The sequence below is a fragment of the Saccopteryx leptura genome, chromosome 5 (assembly GCF_036850995.1).
Source record: "Saccopteryx leptura isolate mSacLep1 chromosome 5, mSacLep1_pri_phased_curated, whole genome shotgun sequence".
NCBI classification, from domain to species: domain Eukaryota; kingdom Metazoa; phylum Chordata; class Mammalia; order Chiroptera; family Emballonuridae; genus Saccopteryx; species Saccopteryx leptura.
Window position 1 is genome coordinate 35,729,727 of NC_089507.1, and position 21,041 is coordinate 35,750,767.

The 21,041-nt window shown below is 35.5% G+C and overlaps 1 protein-coding gene across 6 annotated transcripts in view; it reads right to left on the bottom strand.

Annotated features, from left to right (window-relative positions):
- The window catches only part of FRYL (FRY like transcription coactivator), a 290,359-nt gene that overhangs the window by 85,151 nt on the left and 184,167 nt on the right, over positions 1-21,041 (bottom strand). For all 6 annotated transcript variants that reach the window (XR_010751659.1, XM_066386291.1, XM_066386290.1 and 3 more), the window contains 12 exons: positions 19,300-19,403; positions 18,991-19,099; positions 16,336-16,422; positions 14,829-15,000; positions 13,954-14,086; positions 11,288-11,395; positions 8,219-8,456; positions 6,738-6,923; positions 6,382-6,468; positions 4,651-4,919; positions 2,264-2,456; positions 913-1,037 (listed from right to left, as the gene is read on the bottom strand). Coding sequence is in view for 5 of the 6 variants with exons in the window: in XM_066386291.1 (XP_066242388.1) it covers positions 913-1,037; positions 2,264-2,456; positions 4,651-4,919; positions 6,382-6,468; positions 6,738-6,923; positions 8,219-8,456; positions 11,288-11,395; positions 13,954-14,086; positions 14,829-15,000; positions 16,336-16,422; positions 18,991-19,099; positions 19,300-19,403 (1,811 nt within the window). In the remaining variant the exon portion in view is untranslated. The remainder of the gene's footprint in view (positions 1-912; positions 1,038-2,263; positions 2,457-4,650; positions 4,920-6,381; positions 6,469-6,737; positions 6,924-8,218; positions 8,457-11,287; positions 11,396-13,953; positions 14,087-14,828; positions 15,001-16,335; positions 16,423-18,990; positions 19,100-19,299; positions 19,404-21,041) is intronic.

Consider the following 21,041-nt stretch of genomic DNA (forward strand, 5'->3'; position numbering starts at 1 on the left):
TGGAGTTAATGGGTCAAATGATACTAACTTCATGAACATGATAATTTTATCTTTGCTTATATTCTGATTTTAAATGGAAAATGTGTTTATTATAAAAGATTGGACAAGTATAAATAGCAGAAGAAAATAAAATCCATCCACAATTTTATTATCTATAGATAACTCCACAGACAATTAAAGTATTTGCCTCAGAATTATTTCTATTTATGGGATTTTGTTTCATAAGAAGTTCAGATCATTTCTGAACCTCATTTTTTGCTATTAGCACAATAGTGCATCTAATTGTCATAAATTAATCTTCCAAAAATTCATTTTTAATGAATGCTATTCCCATACCTACAGACGTATTACAATTTGTTCTCTATTGTGCATGTCATCTTGGAGATAAAACATCAAAAAACACTTTATATCACTAAAGGTAAATCTCACAATAATAAATTCAGGGCCCAGCAGGCAATAACAGAGCCAAACCTCACACAAAAATGAAGGATTTGCTTCATTCATATCAAAAACATCAAAAATGATATAAAATATGTACATAAATATTTCTTTTAAAAACAGTCTAACTCTTTAAGCAATAGGGGAAAAGTTAGTAGCCTCACTGTGTAAATAAATTGGGTAGAAGTATTTGAGGTTTACACAGCATTTTATTTCTAGAACATATTTATACATAGTATATAATCTGATTTTCATAATCATTCTGTGAAAAAACCAGGGCAAATTCTATTTCCTCAATCAAAAGGGCAAGTAAAGGCTCAACTAAATTAAATGTCCTGTTATAGGTTTCACGGCTAGTTAACGAGTAAAAGGACTGATAAGTTAACTGTCCTGTTAAGTGCTCTACCACACCTTCTCTCCCAGTAGCCATATTGACTTCTTTAGCGCCTAGAGAAAACCTGTAAAGATAATTACCTAAAAGCTCCTGGGTTGGTCCTGCCCAGCCCCAGAACAAGGGACTCTGTGATGTCCATGCTCTCAGAGCGCATCATTGGAACTATGTGCTTAAACAAGGACGAAGGGGATGGGATTCCAATAATCTGGAAAAAAGATGTATATATTTATAGCACCTACTAATGATAGTACATCCAACTAAATAATTTAACATTTCAACACCATTTGGTCAAGGGCATGGATAGATGAAATTTTAGAGTGAATGGTGCTTTAAAATTCACTCATGGGGTACATAATCTAAAATGGTTAAATATAAAGTATCTTATCCCGTGGTTCACTGCAAGTACATTAATAGAACTGGGCTTCGGGTGTCTCTCAATTTCTCGCAGATACCACCATCATATAATAGGTTGACTCTTACCATCAGTTGGTCTATCTATGTCTTTGATCCACAAAAATAAATAGAACAAAATTACTTCCAAAAGAGCCATCAGTGTCCAAGTGAGACACCCAGGTGCTGTTTTCTGTTTCCTTCAGTCAAGTCATAATCTGTCACATCGCAAAGACTACATAACAATTCTTATCAAGTATCATTGGTACCACTACATAATTCAGTAGGGTTCTGAAAAAATATTTAATTATTTAAATCATTCCTTTTTGATACTGAGAAGTACAAGAACTATAGGAAATAGAGCAGGGGTCCCCAAACTACGGCCCGCGGGCCACATGCGGCCCCCCCTGAGGCCATTTATCCGGCCCCCGCTGCACTTCCGGAAGGGGTACCTCTTTCATTGGTGGACAATGAAAGGAGCACATTGACCATCTCATTAGCCAAAAGCAGGCCCATAGTTCCCATTGAAATACTGGTCAGTTTCTTGATTTAAATTTACTTGTTTTTTATTTTAAATATTGTATTTGTTCCCGTTTTATTTTTTTACTTTAAAATAAGATATGTGCAGTGTGCATAGGGATTTGTTCATAGTTTTTTTTATAGTCCGGCCCTCCAACGGTCTGAGGGACAGTGAACTGGCCCCCTGTGTAAAAAGTTTGGGGACCCCTGAAATAGAGTAAGGGAAAAGAGGAATGAAAACTACTTTAAAAATATTCATTCTGATGAATTTAATGAGCATGACCCTTTTCCCTGAAGAAAAACTATATATTTATATAATATATATATATTATATATATATATAGATAGATAGATATAATTGATTCCAATTAGGATTCCGTAAAAACAGTAATGGGATTTCTTGAACTGTTTTTTTCTCATTATAGTGCAAGTAATGAATGTGCTTTTCAAACAACTGCCTTGCTGTCCTAAGGAAAAAATTCTGGCACCATTTCAGCACAATGGCAGACGTGAAAAACTTACTCTAGAATCAATGCTATAGCCGCTGTCAGGCGTGGACGCCAGCGTCTCAGGAGGAGAGCAGCGCACAGACCCTGCCGAAGGCGAAGATGTGGACGTGGCCGCACTGCAGCACAGGAGCAGGTAGTTTCTCCACAGGCCGATGTATGAGTCACTGCTGCTGGTGGTACTGACTTTCTTAGCATTGATGGGGCTACTGAGGAACAAGAACAGGTAGTACAAATAATACAACATACTTTCAAAAAATGTTTACAAACTAATGCTACATTTTTATCAATTGTAGGGAGATGATTAATATAAAGTTTTCATTACTATCTTTGTGGAATAACATAAGACATCAATAAGCAAAATATCAATATATGACTGAAAATTAAAATATATTATAGCATAATTTAAACATATTCTATTATTCCTATAACCAAAGTTAATACTTCTATTGGGTCACATTTTATAACTTATTATACATGCTCAAAGTAAGGGAAAAAAATGAAAATCACCTTTACTGCCATACCATGTACTTTTCTACACGTTTAATTCATATACATGTAAACAAATGCATGAGTATATCTTTTAACTTATAAAAAAATTATAATTTTGTTTTATAGCTGCTTTTTATACTTAACATATTTTAACCATCTTCCATGTAACTAATAGACTTCCATGACATCATTTGTGATGGCTGAATGCTATATCATTATACAGATTATCCTGATTAAGGAGCCTCACTTTCATTGTTGGATATCTTAACTAAAAACAATTTCCCCCTATTAAACGTAATACTATACATTTGAATATATGTATAATTAGAATAAAAACTGAATTATCTTCTAGGGTAAATTCCTGAAAATGAAATTGCAAAGTCAAAAGAATACCCACATTTTTAAAGCTGCTGCCAAATTTTTGTCTTTAAAGGTAAGACCAACAAAACATTTGGGAACAATTCCAACACCAAATTCTATTGGAATTAAGGACTAAGAGCAAAATAAAAACAGGAAAAATACTAATCGATAGTCCTTGCCTTAAACAGATGTATAATATGTTAAGTAATGCACATGTACAACTTCATTAATTCACCAACAGTGTCTTGGTATGTTAGAAAATGTTCAGAACACTTGTGACAGCAGCAAAAAAAACAAAAATAAAAACAAAACAAAAAACTATGCTCCCTCCCTCAAAACCTGTAAAAAACCATCACCATCATGTTTGCTGAGGGAGATATACAATAAAGAAACAAAACAGTGTTGAATGGTGTTAAGTTTCAAGAAGAAAAATAGGAAGTGGTGGTAGGAGAAAGTAATAATTTAAAATATGGTAATTAGGGGCGATTTAAATAAGATAAGGTCATAAATGCTATGCAAAGTGAAAAGTGTCAATCTTCATTAAAAAAAAAAAACAACAAACAACTCCAGTACAAAATATCTGAGACTCTACATACATACATAATTAGCAAATATAAACAGAAATACCAAAAACATATACAGGGTGGGACAAAAGCAGGTTAACAGTTGTGAGTATGCAAAACACAGTTTATACTTTTATTATTATTTATTAATTATTATATTAGGACATGAAGAAGACAAAAGACAATCTAGGTTCATTTGAACAAAAACTCATAGAATGGAAACTGTAGACTAAACTTAGTGAACTTTGAGAGGTTTGTTTTGGTTACAACCTAAAAGTACATGAATACTATCGATGAAAAAGAAAGGAAAAAAAAAGTACAGATATTAATGTGAGCCTAAGGTGTTAAGTTTATCCAGGTGCTGGGTTATGTAGGCAAGTTATATAACGAGAGGACACATCCCATGCAATCTGACCGATGACATAGTGGATAAGGCGAAATCAGAAATTCAAACTTGGGTTCAAAAATATTCTCCTATATTTAAAAGCAAGAAGAAATAACTGCAAATTATAATGACAGTGGTCAATACTCCATCGCCTTATCAGTTACTCCAAATCTTTACTATTATCCTCAAAACTATAACCCAATTCCATATGTCACTAATCCCTATAAACAGATGGCCTTCCATATAATGCCATCAGGAAAAATAAGGTCACTAAGGTTGGTGTCTCTTTACTTCTCACTCTCTGTCTACAAAGTTATCATCATCCACATCCATACTCATCTTCTGATTCTTTTCTTATTAATTCATTCAACAGAGTTTCACTGAACACATATTAGGTACCAAGCATTGTGTAATTAAGTGAGCTGACCATTACAATCGGTGAGACTAAATTACATAAAAAGTATAATGGGATTATGAGACTGTATAGCCATACATCATAGTAAGCTATTTATGCATTTTCTAATTCATATAACTTTCAAAAACACACACAATGAAAACTGATAGTCTACATATTTTTACATTTATATTAGGAAAACAACTTACTTTATATCAACTTGTGGGGACAACAGCTGAAGTCTTGTATATGCAAACATCCAAGCATAGCTCACAGCTGTAGAGCAGTGTTTTGGAAGGTTTTCTTGCTTTAAAAAACTGGACAGACTTATAATCCATGGGTCTTGGCCTTGGGTCACATGTGCAAATATCCATATATGTGATGGACTAATCACATCAAACTGGTGACTAATAGGAGAAGAATTCCATTCTGCTAATGTTTGTAAATCTATCGAGCTAGGGCAATACAGCAAAGTAGTCTATGTAGAGAAAAGAAATTGATTACTGCATGCTTCATGACTTTTAAAGTTCTGCCATATGAGCTGATTTAAACTGTAAGTGGCCTGCTGGTAGTTTCAAGAACAGAGGTTCTAGAGCAGGATATAAGGTCCAAGGTGGGCATAAGAGAGTAGGGAATTCCTGAAACTGCATTTAAGGTTTTTGGGCATGCACATGCATGTGTTTTTCTGGAGAGAGATTCCATAGCTTTCATTAGCCTCAAAAGGATCTATAAACCAAAAAGGTTAAGAACCACTACTTACATAATTCATACATAAAAATGCAATTTTTCTGGGAGTACTAAAGCAGTTAGAGAACTCAAAAATGACGCATTAACTTTCAACCTGATGTGCCCTATATGTGCATAAGTGGGACAGACTAGAACATGGGCTCCTCTCCAGAGGTACATTTTTGTAAATATTTGCTCAATGATGTTCTGAGCTCTTATACTGAAGAGAAAGATTTACCTTCAGAGCAAATTATTCCATTCAAACATAAAAACAAACAACAAAAAATGGAGCCCTAAGCTAACAGACTCAATTCACTTGATTCTTCACAAGAGCCACGCTGCTTTAGGCACTATAAGAGTGCCATCCATTATGCTTTTTGTTGGTTAATCATCTAAAACAGAATTCTGTAAATTGTATAGATTAATAATCACCTCTTAGGTTTATATGGTTTTCTTATTATGTCTCAGGGTTACACATAATTCCTGAGTTGTAAGAGCCAAGTAATATGCGGAATGCACAGAAACCTCTTCTCCTTGGACCCCAAAACAGGAAGAGAAAAAATATTTCAAGTACTAAAGTTTGAAGGTTACTCATACATCAATCTTGATATATAATTTCTTTTTTGATTCAAATCCAACTAAGCAAGTTCGCATATGCTCTCTGAATAATAAAAAATAGTGTTTTTCTTCATTTTAATGAGTAGAATGACCTTATGACTATAGCATAAAATACTACATATTTGCTCCATTGCATTTAAATTTATGTGGCAAAATAAATAAATTCACTTTGTGAAGGAAGAGTACAATTTTTGCTCTATAATTCAACACATTTTTCCATGGTATTTTAACCAATATATATGTCAAAAATATTATATGCCATAGTAAGTAGCAAAAAAAAAAAAAAAAAAAAAAGTCAGTGATAATGTTAGATTTAAGGGAAATGTCTTAGATCCAAAAGACTGAAATTTTATAAAGATAAAATATTTTTATTGCTATGGGAACATATACTAACCATAAAAATAAACCAGAGACACTTTTTAAAAGAATTTTTAATTTTTAAAGTACAGTTCTCAAAAATACTTTCTAATATATAACATTTTTAAAGGAAATTCATGCATGTATATGATTAACTTCTAAAAGAAGACTGAACAGCATTCAGTCATTACAATCATCGCATTGCATTACATCACAGTTACAGAAATCGTGACATTTACCTGATCGGCCCCTGTGAGATGGATGAAGCTCTCAAGAATGGATGGGCTTAGCCTGTCCATCACATCTATGGCTAATTCATCATCACCCTACAAAAAAGATATCATATGTCTAAAACATTTAAGAATGTTTAAGAAAAGTAGCCACATCTACATAACCATTAAAAGGTCACTTTAGCACTACTGGTTATAAATGGAATTGAGGGCAGGTGGGTCAGTGCAGACCATGTCAGAAAGACTTTGTTATAAAGTAAGTTATATATGCATGCCTGGTAGTAACAGAAATGTAATAAAGATGGACAAAAGGATAGTTTTTTAGTATTTTCATTGTGTAAGTAAATGAAATATTGAACTCTTACCTTAGGTATTTCCAAAAGTGCAAATAAAGCCCGTATTTCTCTAAGGACACTGACGGCTAATCTCCTAGTGGCAGGTCGACTGCTACAGAGAATGACAAGAGCAAACCCTTCGACCACATGGAATACATTGGAATACGGGCTCCTTTCCAGAGGAGGAGGATGAGAAACTCCATTAGCTACACCATGCTTGAAAAATAAACAAGTTAAAAATAAAAGTTTTAAATGTATAGATAGGCATTCTAGTAAAACAAGAATAAAGTAAATCATAGAAATTACGCTACAGGGCCCTGGCCAGTTGGCTCAGCGGTAGAGAGTCGGCCTGGCATGCGGGGGACCCTGGTTCGATTCCTGGCCAGGGCACATAGGAGAGGCGCCCATTTGCTTCTCCACCCCCCCTCCTTCCTCTCTGTCTCTCTCTTCCCCTCCCGCAGCCAAGGCTCCATTGGAGCAAAGATGGCCCGGGCGCTGGGGATGGCTCCTTGGCCTCTGCCCCAGGCGCTGCTAGAGTGGCTCTGGTTGCGGCAGAGCGACGCCCCGGAGGGGCAGAGCATCGCCCCTGGTAGGCGTGCCGGGTGGATCCCGGTCGGGCGCATGCGGGAGTCTGTCTGACTGTCTCTCCCTGTTTCCAGCTTCGGAAAGACACACAAAAAAAAAAAAAAAGAAAGAAAAAAGAAATTACGCTACAGGTCTGCCTCAGCTCAAGCAATTTAATTAAGAGTTAATTTATAAAAATGCAGTAGTGTATCTAGTGAAAAAGAGCATTCAGCTGGCAGTCTAGATATGAATTCTGTACCTAACTTCTACCACTCACTGGCTACTTTGTAACTGTGGAGTTGACACTATTAGTCACTCTTGGTCTAAGGTTTGTATGTGGACTATGAGGGGACGGATTGTACCCTTGATATTCAAAGTGAGGACCAGCAGGCACCACCAGGTGGCACCACCTAGGAACTTGTTAGAAATAGATTCTCCAATAGATCCAATCCTGGTGATTGGATGCTCATTAACGGCTGAGAAGCTGAGTTGCTTACGATCCAGCTCTCAAATTCCAAGGTTCTAAGATTTACACGTTTTCATAAATCAATAGTTTGAGCACCTTTAATGGCTAAGAAGCATATATATTATCAATAAAAAACAGGGACTGGTACTAAGAATAAAACAATCAAGTAACTCAAATAAAAGACTGCCAAAGGATTTTATTACACCAGTTTTATCAGAAACAACCTAAATGTGAGCTAGAACTGCATCTAACATCTACATTCATTCAAAACTCATTGTTAAAAAAGGAAGGAGGTTGAAAGGTTGGTCACAAAGACTATGTATTTAATATATGAACTATAAGAAAACTCAGTTTAAGGGATTATGAACAAGCACTTTGAAAGTGAATGAAATGAATAAAATTTTTAGTGTTTGATATATGAACATTGTTGGTCTTTTACAACTGACCACATCCAAAGAGACAATTCAAAAGAATATGGTACCTGTGAGTCCTGGTTTTTGTTATGCATTTGGGTTGCTTGTTTCCACTGATTTATTAATTGTACCAACATCTTTACGGCATTATCAAGAAGTGTGGGATGGACATCAGTCACTTCACGAACAACAAAGTAAACAAATCCTGAAAGAACATCCTCCCGCCAATCTGGAAAGTCAAGCACCAGCGCTTGTAGAGTGTTGAAAGCCAGAGCACGCAGTTCTTCGTCCATGTGAATTGTGAGCCTATCAAGAACAAACTCTGTCAACAAACCTCAAAACCTTCCAAATACTTTCATCGTCTAAAACTTAAAACAAAGAACTTAATAAATAAGCCCTCTTCAATGGTTTGCAAGAGGTCTGAAGATAGAAACCCACGTTCACTTTTCTGTTATATCTATTCTTACGCTGGTCTATATTCATTTGTTCCGATTCATGTATCAATCTATTAATACTACTTGGTATTTTTACTATAATTCAGAATTAACTTTGATTACAATATAAATGCTGTATTTAAGAAAAACAGATTGACGTATCAAGAATTATATTTTAAAATATTTTAATTCTTAAAATATCATATTAATCCTATAAGCAATAATAAATGATACTCTATCATATAATATCTTAGCACTAGGTCAGACTTGTTCAGTCCTTTGCTATCACTGGAAGGAACATGACATCTCTGTCATTCCTCTCATGCTGCTGTGGTTGTAAGAAGGAAACAGAACAAATCAAGATGGAATCCATTTAACAGAAATAATTCTTAAAGGTGAAAATGAAAATAAGTTTAGTAGTAACATCATAAATGGAGTGCACCTAGAAAAAATAAAAATAAATTTGTCAAACTAACAGATAAGCCCCTAAAGACAGTTACAGTTCAAACAAATAAAAAAGGCCATGTAAAATTACCTTTTAAGACATCAAAACAATATAAAGACATGAAAATATTATAAGTTAAAGGCTTTTATCATAAATTATAAAGAGTGATAAAAAAAATAAAACAGAAAAGATGGCTGCAGTATGTAACATCATATAAGTAAGTTTCTGGTTTGGGGCTTGAAGAGGGTTAGTGATTGAACACCAAGACAAATGCATCAGAGTTATAAACAGCCTGAATAAGATAAGTAGGTAACATTAAAAAATATGCCACAATTACATGCTTGGGAAGCTAGGATGACAGAGTTATCCTCAATGACAGAGGAGGAAAGCTGTGTGGTTTAGGTGAAAGGAGATATCACAGTCTTCATTCACCCTGCTGAACTCAGACCTGGTCTTCACTAAGCCAACCCTCAATGACAAGGAGACTGAAGAGAATGTATTATAGCTAGACAGACTTGGGAATGAGCCACAAGGCAGCAGCAGTGACAGCAGCACGAGGACAAGCATACAGGGTGATAGGGTCTCTGGGCCAGTACTCTGACAGTGGCACCAAGGGAGGCACTGTGGGAGAGGAGGGTGTGGAACTCGCTACATGACATTGACTTGAAAGGTTATTTCAACATCCCTTACATCCGTGAATCTGCAAGTATCATTTTATACCAGTCTCTGTGATTCAGGGTCTAGAGGCATGAGGAGAACAACATGTGGCCTGGCTAATTGAAGGCAGGGGAACTAATTAACTTTCCTTAGGAACAACAGCATGCAGGTCTACAAATTTATAATGTCTCTTTGATTTGTTGGTTTGTTTCCTTTATTTTCAAGTGAACAAGATCTGGGCATCACAATTGTAAATGGGAGGAATAGGGGACAAAAGAGATCTGGCCCTAGAAGCTTTTTTTCTGCTGAAGTAAATTAATTAGTAAGTAAACATCATAGGGGAAGAAGTAAAGTAAATAGCAAAGCAAAATATTATTGTCATTCACTGTCCAGAGATTTGCTCCTTCACTCAACGCTCCATCCCTGCTCATTACAGATGCAATTTCATTTTGGTGGGTGTGGAGCAGTTAGGCCTTCTCCTTTACCTGTTGTCTACAACTGCTTTTGAACTACAAAGGCAGAGATGAACAGTTTGACAGAGACGCAAGATCTGCATATCCTAAAATATTTCCTATCTGACCCCTTTTCTAGGGAACTCTTAACTGTATCAACAAAGCAGGTTTTCAACAGTCTATCACCTCAACCTAGAATTAATTTTGGAAGCTAATATTTAAGTTTACTTTATGTTATTTACTCATTTTTTAGGTTTATGACATGCCTAATAGCAAAAAGAGGCCCTGGCTGGTTGGCTCAGCGGTAGAGCGTCAGCCTGGCGTGCAGGGGGCCCGGGTTTGATTCCCAGCCAGGGCACATAGGAGAAGCGCCCATTTGCTTCTCCACCACCCCCCTCCTTCCTCTCTGTCTCTCTCTTCCCCTCCCGCAGCCAAGGCTCCATTGGAGCAAAGATGGCCCGGGCGCTGGGGATGGCTTCTTGGCCTCTGCCCCAGGCGCTAGAGTGGCTCTGGTCGCGACAGAGCAACCCCCCCCCCCTGGAGGGGCAGAGCATCGCCACCTGGTGGGCAGAGCGTTGCCCCTGGTGGGCAGAGCGTTACCCCTGGTGGGCGTGCCGGGTGGATCCTGGTCGGGCGCATGCGGGAGTCTGTCGGACTGTCTCTCCCTGTTTCCAGCTTCAGAAAAATACAAAAAAAAAAAAAGAAAAGAAAAAATAAACAAAAACCTGAACTCCGTGGGCAATGCAATAGAGGAAAAAAAGTGAAGATGAGACCGGGTGACCGTCCAGGTGCCTAAGAAATGGCTGTAGGAATTAACACAAAAATTAATTGCCTAATGGGCATCGTCACACACCAACACTGCCCAATGTTAAAAGATAAGGTTTTATATAAATTTCAGGAAATATTACCAGATGGAAACTGATGGAGTTGAGAAATAGGATTTGTAGAGGAATCTAAAAGAACTTTAAAAGTTAAAAATGAGTGGGAAGAACATGTTTAGCAAAACATAAAAGACAAAATGGGAGTTTAGAAAGCATATCAAATAAAGGATTCAATTAGTCTTTTACTGACATAGAACAGGGCTGGTTTGAAACTTAAAGAGATCAACAGAGATAAAGATCAACACTGCAAACAGTAATTCTTATTTACCTTGCTAACAACTCAATGAGGTCAGTTCTGCTCATACCGTCAGGGATCAACCTTGGAATAGCAGCAATGCAAGTTCTAAACAAATCAATTTTGGGTTTTCTTTCCCCCCTGAAAAACATAGCACAATAGGACTTCATATATATTACATATGCTGGAAAACGAAAGCCAAGTTGGAAAAATAATTACAGAAAATAGGAGTCCAAGGAACTATTAGGTTTAAATAATAATTAAGTAAATTATTTACAATACAAAATTACTTCAAATTAATGACACATTTTAATTAAATTTAACTAATATTGAAACTTTAGTAAATAATTATTAACTAATACTAAACTGAAATCAAATAACCAAGTACTGGTTATTTGAGGGCTTAGAAAAAAGTAACAAAAGATTTTTTAAATTTAATATCATTTACTAATACGGTTCTTGAAAAACAGACTTTCTCATATACCAATGTTGCTATTGTTTGTTCTTGTCTTTTTATTTTTCTTCAGGACACACACACACACACACACACACACAAAATTTTTATGTAATAAAATGTGTCAATTTTTGAAATCAGTCTGGTTCCTTCAGAGGATTGATACAATTTATATCTACTATATTTCCTTCTTGTTATTCAATGATTTTATTTTAAATAACATTTTAATATACTGGTTTTTATTTTGGTCTGTACGTCAAGGTAAGCGTTTTAGTTAATTTATTTTATTCAAACTGTTCTTCAGTTGGCCTAATAAAATAATTCTTAGGTAGAAAAGAATTTGGATGATTTAAATGTTTTAAGCCAGTATTTGTTATAGTGGCAATGGGCCTGCTACAAACATTTTGGACTTTTTTTTTTTCAGAGACAGAGAGATAGTCAGAGAGAGGGATAGACAGGGACAGACAGATGAGAAGCATCAATCATTAGTTTTTCGTTGCGCATTGCAACACCTTAGTTGTTCATTGATTGCTTTCTCATATGTGCCTTGACCGCGGGCCTTCAGCAGACGGAGTAACCCCTTGCTCAAGCCAGCGACCTTGGGCTCAAGCTGGTGAGCTTTGCTCAAACCAGATGAGCCCGCGCTCAAGCTGGCGACTTCGGGGTCTCAAACCAGGGTCTTCTGCATCCCAGTCCAATGCTCTATCCACCGCGCCACTGCCTGGTCAGGCTTACTTTTTGGACTTTTTATAGTTAGTCTTCTCTTCGCATGGTTCTAATGAGGGAATTTTAGTTACCATAATTTTGTTAAATAATACCAGTCCCAGCAAGGTTCAATTTTCAGGTACCACGTGTTAACTATAAGCAATTGCATAAACAAGCTTCCCTGTTAGCTCATCAGTTCTCCAATCATGATGTACATAACAGATGTGCATCATAACCAGTGGTTAATTACGTCACTTTTTTCAAATTCTGTTATGATTAGTCACTGCCATCTGTTATTTGGTTCACACACAGACAACAAAGTGTGTAGTTGTGTTGCTTATTTGTGATAAACTAGGGTGACATTTTACAAAAATGGATAATCAAAAGAGGAAATTGACCAAAAAAGATAAAAGTAGAGCAAAGAAAAAAAAAATGCTATCATTAGAAGTGAAACTTGAAATAAATATTAATGGAATTACAGAAGAAATGGCTGACTGGGGAATGTGGACACTGCCATCATTGCAGGCGCCACATTCGCAGCCAGAGAAGGTTGGCGCGAGCAAATGTATTGACATAAAGGAAGACAGTGGTGGTGATGAAAATAACAACGCCTGGCCTGTGGTGGTGCAGTGGGTAGAGTGTTGACCTGGAACACTGAGGTCCCCCGTTGGAAACCCTGGGCTTGCCCAGTCAAGGTACATACAACAAGCAATCAATGAACAACTAAAGTGAAGCAACTATGAATTGATACCTCTCGTTCCTCCCCCCTCTCACTCACCTCTCTCTGTAAAATCAATAAATAAAATCTTAAAAAAAAAAAGATTTCCCAGATGAAATAACAGAAAAAGTTCACAGTAGAGAAACTCTCAGATACTAGTATATAATATACTAGTATATAATAACTATATTAATGACACTGAGCGATCTGATTTCCAATTTGGTAATCTAAGACCTAGATGCAGATATTAATATCTGAAAAATGTCCCTTATACAGAATATGTAGATACTTCTTAGCAAATCAAGGAAGCTATTGCCATAAAATAAATTCTCTTGAGGAGGAAGTCCCTAAGAATAAGGAAAAAAGATTTTAGAATGACAAGTAGTGGCAAGGGTGGGTGGATGAGGTACTATTTCAAAAAAATTACTTATAGTTTATTCATCTCTGTACCCTTGGTTCTCAGGATATTTTCAGGTTGTCCTTTTTATTTATCTGGGCCCTGGAAATAAGAGTGTTTGTTTGATTTAATAAACCAATCAGTCCAATGTATCTGGGGTAACTAGGATCTATCTATCACTCACAGAATAAAAGTAGGGCATTGTCACTGTCAACAAACTAGAAGAAGAATCCAGGACACCTTTTGCTACCTATACTAGGTGCAACATCAATTTAAAGAATAAAACTGAGAGTGTGGAAGGAATCATTGTATCAATAACTACAGCAGATGGCAATATGGAAAAACTCCAGAAAAGAAAGTAACAACCATCTATACTCTTTTACAAAAACTGAAATAGCAATGAAAGAAAATAATTTACTACATACGTAATCATATCTTCAGGCTCCTTATTAGACATCTGCACACTAGTCATACACATTGGTCTCCCGACTTCTTTGTCCAAATGTCTGAGAATGCTATCTAATGCTTTTCTCACTTGAGGATAGTAAATTGACATTCCTAGTGGAAAAAGACCTCAGTTATAAAATGTCAAATTAAATAAGAATAACTTATTTTCTGTAAAAATTAAAAGCCTCTCCATCTTTAAAAGACATGAACATTCCTAGCCAGGGTATACAGAAACGCCCATCTATTTCTCACCCCTCCCCCTCTCCTTCCTCTCTCTCTCTTTCCTTCCCGCAGCCAAGGCTCCATTGGAGCAAAGTTGGCCTGAGCGCTGAGGATGGCTCCATGGCCTCTGCCTCAGGAGCGAGAATGGCTCTGATTGCAACAGAGCAGTGGCCCAGATGGGCAAAGCATTGCCCCCTAGTGGCCTTGCCAGTGAATCCCGGTTGGACACATGAAGGAGTCTATCTCTCTACCCTCCTGCTTCTCACGTCAGAAAAATAAAAATAAAAAAAAAGACATGAGCATATTACTGTTTCAATTGTGATACACTCTCCTCCCTGATGATCAGCTTCAGTATACTGGAGAACACGTGTTAAAATTATGCATAGAACTAAATTTGAAGAAAGAACAACATGCAGCAAATAGTATCACATAAAAAAAAAAGATTTAACCTGAAGATTTTTCATTTGACAACCTATAGATATTATAATGAATATATTCTTTATTTTTTATCATCCCATATACTGGAATAACCATAATAGGCAAATATATACATTTTAAATTCAATCTCAACTTTTACAAAGAATTTTCAACTGTATCACAAAGCAATTTATTTATTCCAGTTAACACTAACCTATGACTTTTGCTTCTTCATCTGTCAAGGTTTTATTGAGAAAAATTTTCTTCACACGAAGAGTGTTTCCTGAAGGAAGAATGACTCCTGTTGTTGGCATCGGCGGCTCGCCATCTTTCTGCTGCAAACTGTCAGCTATGACAAGGAAGACTCTGAGGCCTATGTTCATTCTCTTCAGAGAAAAAAGATTCAAAATGCTATGTCAGAGTTTTAGCAAAATTTTTTTTCATGTCAAAAACATCTCATCAAATAACACTGGGGGAGAGGAAGGAAGACAGAAGGAAAACTAACCTTTTTGCTCAACATTTTTTAACCAGTCCAGACACTTAAGTCTGTTTTAATATTAAATTCCCAATGCCACCCACTCAATTTGGAGGTCAACTGGGTCTCCTATCACCTGTAAAGCTTGTTTCAGAGCTTTTCCACCTTTCCTCAACTCTCCTACTTCATTGAAAGAAAACAAAAAACTTTCTTCAAACTCTTGCACAGGTAAACTCACAGCTGCAGCTCTTTCTCCTCTCCTTTGCTCTGCTCACAGGCAAGGGGTCGCTAGTCTTTCTGGTTGTTAGAATTCTATCTGATCTTACATTTTTTTGGAAATTATACTATTGATTATCCTTTTTCTTGCATTTTCAACATCTCCTTTTCAACTGACTATACCCCATTTCTGTTAAACTTGTTCAACAGGAAAAATACTTTTAAAAATGGATATTTAAAAGGATGTCTTTCACTATGCAATTTTTGATGCTGGAAACCACATTAAGTATATAAAACACTTATGTATGCTCACTTAAAAAATCAGGAAATAAATATTAACCTATTTTAAAAATCCTATAAACTGAAAAGCTTCAATAACTTGTGTCCTATTTGTTAATTACATAAATATATATCTCAGGATTTGATTATGAGGAGGACTAGCACCGTAATTTAAAAGACATAAGAAAAAAGATACCACCTATAGTCTTTCTACATTCTCAAATATTATTAGATTCTAATAGGTAACTTGTTTGTAAAATATTTTAAAACAATTTGAAAACTGAATGTCTACAGAGTGAATCTAAATTTATTAGTGAAGCCACAGAAGTAGAAAATAACATTTGTCTTTTAAAAAATTATTGTAAGCTCCACCTTGGGAAAAGGATTTTTGTCTCTTATACCTAAACAGTACCTGACACATTTTAGGCTCTCAATAAATGTTGAGTGAATGATATTTATTTAAGAAACTTGATGTTTATATTATTTATATTATTTCTATAAAAATCTTGAGCTGGTATCACAATATCTAGAAGCCAGCTGAGCTGGCTAACCCGAAAATCCTAAGTTATTTTCCACCATGTTTAAAACTACTCTAAAACCATTCAGTTAACTATCAGAAGGATTATATAACCTGCCCCAGATCACACTTGCAGTAAGAAGTAGAACTGCTAACTAGAGACTTGAACCTTAGAGTTCTGATTCCAGCAACCATGCTCTTAGTGTATTACTATACATATTTTTTCTCTTTTACCTCTGGATTAATAGTGAAAGTTTTAGTAGATTTTCCAACACTGAGAAGATCGAATATTATTTCTTTCATTGCAAAATCCAAACGTTCCTAGGAAAGAACAACAACAGTAAATCCTTCTAATCTGCCACCAGTACACGTTAGGTATCATGCCAAGAATTATTATAATGGCAACAGCATAGGCCTGTGGCATAAATAGTCATAAATCTAGTTGTACACAGAAAAATACATACAAACTCTAGTTTAAGAAAATGATTATAACACCTGAAACTAATATAACCAATGTCACCCCAATAAATTCAATTACATTTTTAAAACAATTTAAAAATGATTATAGATATTTAATTATCAAATAATTTAATACTCAAACCAATGGAAAACCTTTTAAGTATTCATTCACCAAAATCATATTAAAAATCTCAGTGAAGGGATTCTCAGAATGATCACAAAAGGGAATCCCACAACAATAGCTCTGCAGCTGGCTGGAGAGCAGTGAGGTCAGGCTGGGACAGGAAGAACAGGTTCCCGGGAGGAAATCACCAAGAAAAGAAGTAAACAAGATTAGTTTGAGAGGAGTTTGGTAGTTCTGGCGGAGTGCGGGTGTAAAGTGATTAACCCAAGGGCGTGGGTACTACCAGGGAGGGGGGGAGGGAGGGAAGAGACACAACCCAATGGCAGGAGTTTTCTGAAGACTAAATCAAAAGCACAATTTCCTTTTATTCATCTTATTAACAGATTTATACTTATCTAATTATCGTTAATTTTCTACTCCAGTAAATAGAAACGTATTCATTTTATTTAAATATTCCTTATTTATTCACTGTCAAAATAACTACCTCATTGATCATCTAATTGTTATATTGTTAGTTCAAAGAGAACACAATGAACACTCTGGAATCAAAGTTTCCTAAGTTGAGGAGGTAAGCCTGCCTAAGCTTCGGCAGGGCTGCTCATGTCCCAAAAGGAAATGTGATTAAAACATTCGACTTGCTTATTCAGCACCTATTCAATCCCTTTCTAATAAACCAGTGGTTCTCAAACTCTTTGAAGTCAGGACACATTTAAAATCCTACAAATAGTTGTAGGTGCACTATATACAAATTTCTGAGAAATATGTTATAATGATTAAGTCCAATACTAAAGAAAAAAATATCAAGTCCAAGTGTGCTTTTATGGTAATGAAATGAAATAAATATGACAAACTTAAATTTATTCTGACATTAAAAAGCATTTTTATGTCACATTTTTTGAGTTATGCTTTTTAGAATTCGTTAAAAAGGGGTTAAAAAATTAAAAAAAAGTTATCTTTTTATATATATAGATACATTCTTAGTAAGATTTAGTAAATTCAGCAGGTCCCGGCGCAAACGTGTCTTTTCATTCTTGTTTATGAAACATGAGCCTGATGTGTCCTAGCGATTTCTTCAATGTTTGGGCATATATTTGAAAGGCAAACTCTCATTTCCTTGTCAATACATTGAAGAATTCCTCTTTTTACTCTTAATTGTATTGAGTGCAGAAAACCCCACCATATATATCATTTTAACTTGACACCAAAGAAAGGATAGAGGAAACTTGCCTCCAGTCTTTCCAGGGAACATGGAGGTAGTGTAAACAATCCAGCACCACAGCTTAACAGCCTTTTGCAACCTAATCAGGCAAGTGAGGTAGGGGGAGGGGGGAGTTGGGCAGACTGTCAGCTTACAGCCAATTCCCCACACCTCTGTCCCCCAAAAATCTAAACTCCAAAAACCCTGTTGATTTTTTGGTCCCCAACAGGCACATATTTCTCTGGAATACCATAAGGCGCACCTGGAAATCTTCTAGGGTGCACCAGTGCACCCAGGCGTACACTTTGAGAACCACTGTAAACCTTACTTTACTGCAGAGGCTAGAAAGCTAAAATGGTATTTCCTAGATGCCCTGTAACAATAGGCTTTAGAATGTGATTTAGACCCTGCCAAGTGGTACACTCATGTGAGTCTGCAGGAACTGGGTAGCATGCAGAAGAGGAGGACAGAGGGGGGAGAAATCTATTCTACCACTGGGGATCATGGCAGCAGCATGATTCCAAAGCACATGTGGTGACTTCCTAATTTAGCAACGTTTTCATTGTGATGGAGGCAGCAGCTTCTTTGATAGCCCGATTCTGTAGTTTCACCTTAATCTTTCAGCCTATTAGAGTTTCTATAAATTGTATATATAGTCCTTAAAAGATCACTTTGGGTTCAACTAGCTAGAGTGGATTCTAGTATCTATACTTAAAAACCTAGGTTAATACAGACTATGAAAACAATTTTCAAAAAATAAAAATAAAAAACCCACAAAACTTTCAAGACACTCATGGTATAATTAGTAAATACACCACAGTAGGATTATGAGACACCCTGACTCTTCCTAAACTAAAAGCACTTCTTCTCCTGTTTTTCTCTCGGAGTGTAGATCAATGAGTTAAAATTATTCTGTCACAAAAAAATCATTAGCATCTTTTATTTTTTCCTTTTTAAACCATACATTTATTATTTCTACTATTCAATAGCAACACATGTTTGGTCATCATGCTTTCAGATGTGTAACAAATTTTCAGACTCTAAGTTACTACAACGGATAACTCTTATAATTTACATAGACACATGTATTACAAGGGGAAGCACTCACCTGAGCAATGAACTGAATAATCTTCACAAATATATTGAGAGGCGTATCGCGAGGAACCACACTACGTGAACCTTTTGGAAAAAGTGCTGACACTATGCTCATAAGACGACTGCAGGGGGAAAAAAATCAGTCATAATGAGAAAATAAAATTAACAGAACATTAACAAACTATTCTCCCTATTCTTCATAATATGTCAAGAGAATTCACATTCCTTCACATGATATTTGTAGTATTAACTAAAATTCCATTAGTGTCATAGCTTTTACCAATATTTTATTTTAAATACACTTTGAAACAAAGGCACTCACCTTTGAGTTACAGTGTTGCTTTCACATTTTATTCTAATTACATAAACCCACAACAATCTGTACAAAGATTCCAGTGCAACTCGAGACATTTTAGGATCTTTATTCTGTTTAGAATAAAAGAGAATTAAAATGTTTATTTATTAAACCTGCAATCAGTTAAGAACAAATACATTCTCTGTCAACAATAACTAAAAGCCTTCACCCTTCTCTTTTTTATTCAATCAAAAGCAAATTTAAATATGTAAGTATATGTTTGGTATATGGAAATACCGATAGCTCAAAAGTAACCATAAATAAGGAATTCTGAGCCATTATTTATACTCTTAAAATAGTAAAATATTACAATTACTAATACTTCTAAAATTATACACACACATCAACTAACTTGATGGTAAATGGTTCACACAATACTGACATAATGATGGAAGGATTACTAATCTTGGCAATAATTCATTGCAACCCATATACACTTAAAATCTAGAACACCAAATGTTGTAGATATTTACATTTATGAAATAATGCAAAAAATTAATGAGTGATTAGCCTAACATAAGAAAATATGGACTAGTGGGCTAAGAGCATGGGCTCTTTAATTAGGAATGGCTGGCCAAACCCCATTCTTGGATACCGTTATATCAACTAGTGCCATAATTTCCTCATCTCTAAAATAGAGGTAATATGGTACCTACCACACAAGCTCAGGAAGTTATATGAAAAGAACCTGTAACACTGCCTGGTACATGTTAAATGCTCAACAGGGTCAGGTGTTATGCCATATTCCCCATGTATAAGACCCTATTTTTAAAAATTTGGGGTCTAAAAACTGGGAGCGTCTTATACAGTAGTTGTGGCATTTCAAATGCCATAGATGGAACTGAGGACAAGGCAATATATGAAGACAGTGATTCATCATCAGACACAGATGAGGGCAAGCTAATGGATGGGAGTTTTGACAGTGATGAGGAGTTAGTTGTATGAATAAAAAATGAGTTCAATAACTTCATGTAATACATTTTTTTTTCAAATTTCAGGCCCAAAAATTAAGGTGCAACTTACACATGGGAGCATCTTATACATGGGGAAACACAGTACCTTCAATTTTTTATTTAGAATTAGAACATTATTATCGAAATTATTATTTAGAATCAGAAAAGTATTCCATTTCAATCACAATTTGATCAACAAACCATTTATCTTCATATTAGCTGTTATAAAAAGCAAGGTTTTCAAATCATTAGTCTTATAACGAGATTTAATTGTGAATACAGAAAATAAAACTAATCATCAACTTTATTAGGAGAAACTCTTTATGTTGGTTGTAGGATGCACTGATTGCTATAAATCAGCATTTGTTTCCTTTGGTTTGGGGATTTATTATTGTTAAATAATTTTATACAACAACAACAGACAAAAAGGAGTTTTTAAATGCCAAGTAATTTAGCCATTCTATTTTTTTTAAGATATAGAATAATGGATTACTTATTACTAAAAGCAATGCAAAAAAAGGTAACAACCGAGGGTAGTTTTTCAAGACAACTGCTAGAAAATATACTTTTGTACATTTATCTCTATGAAGATTTGATGTAATTAAGAATGAAGTATCAATTACTATGCTGGTCAGTTTCAATCTCAATCTCTCCCCCTCCATTGACAAATCCATATTGATTCTAAATTTCAAATAAACTCCCCCCAAGTAGTTTTCCGTTCATTTCTTACATGTAACTAAAGTAACATTAATGTGT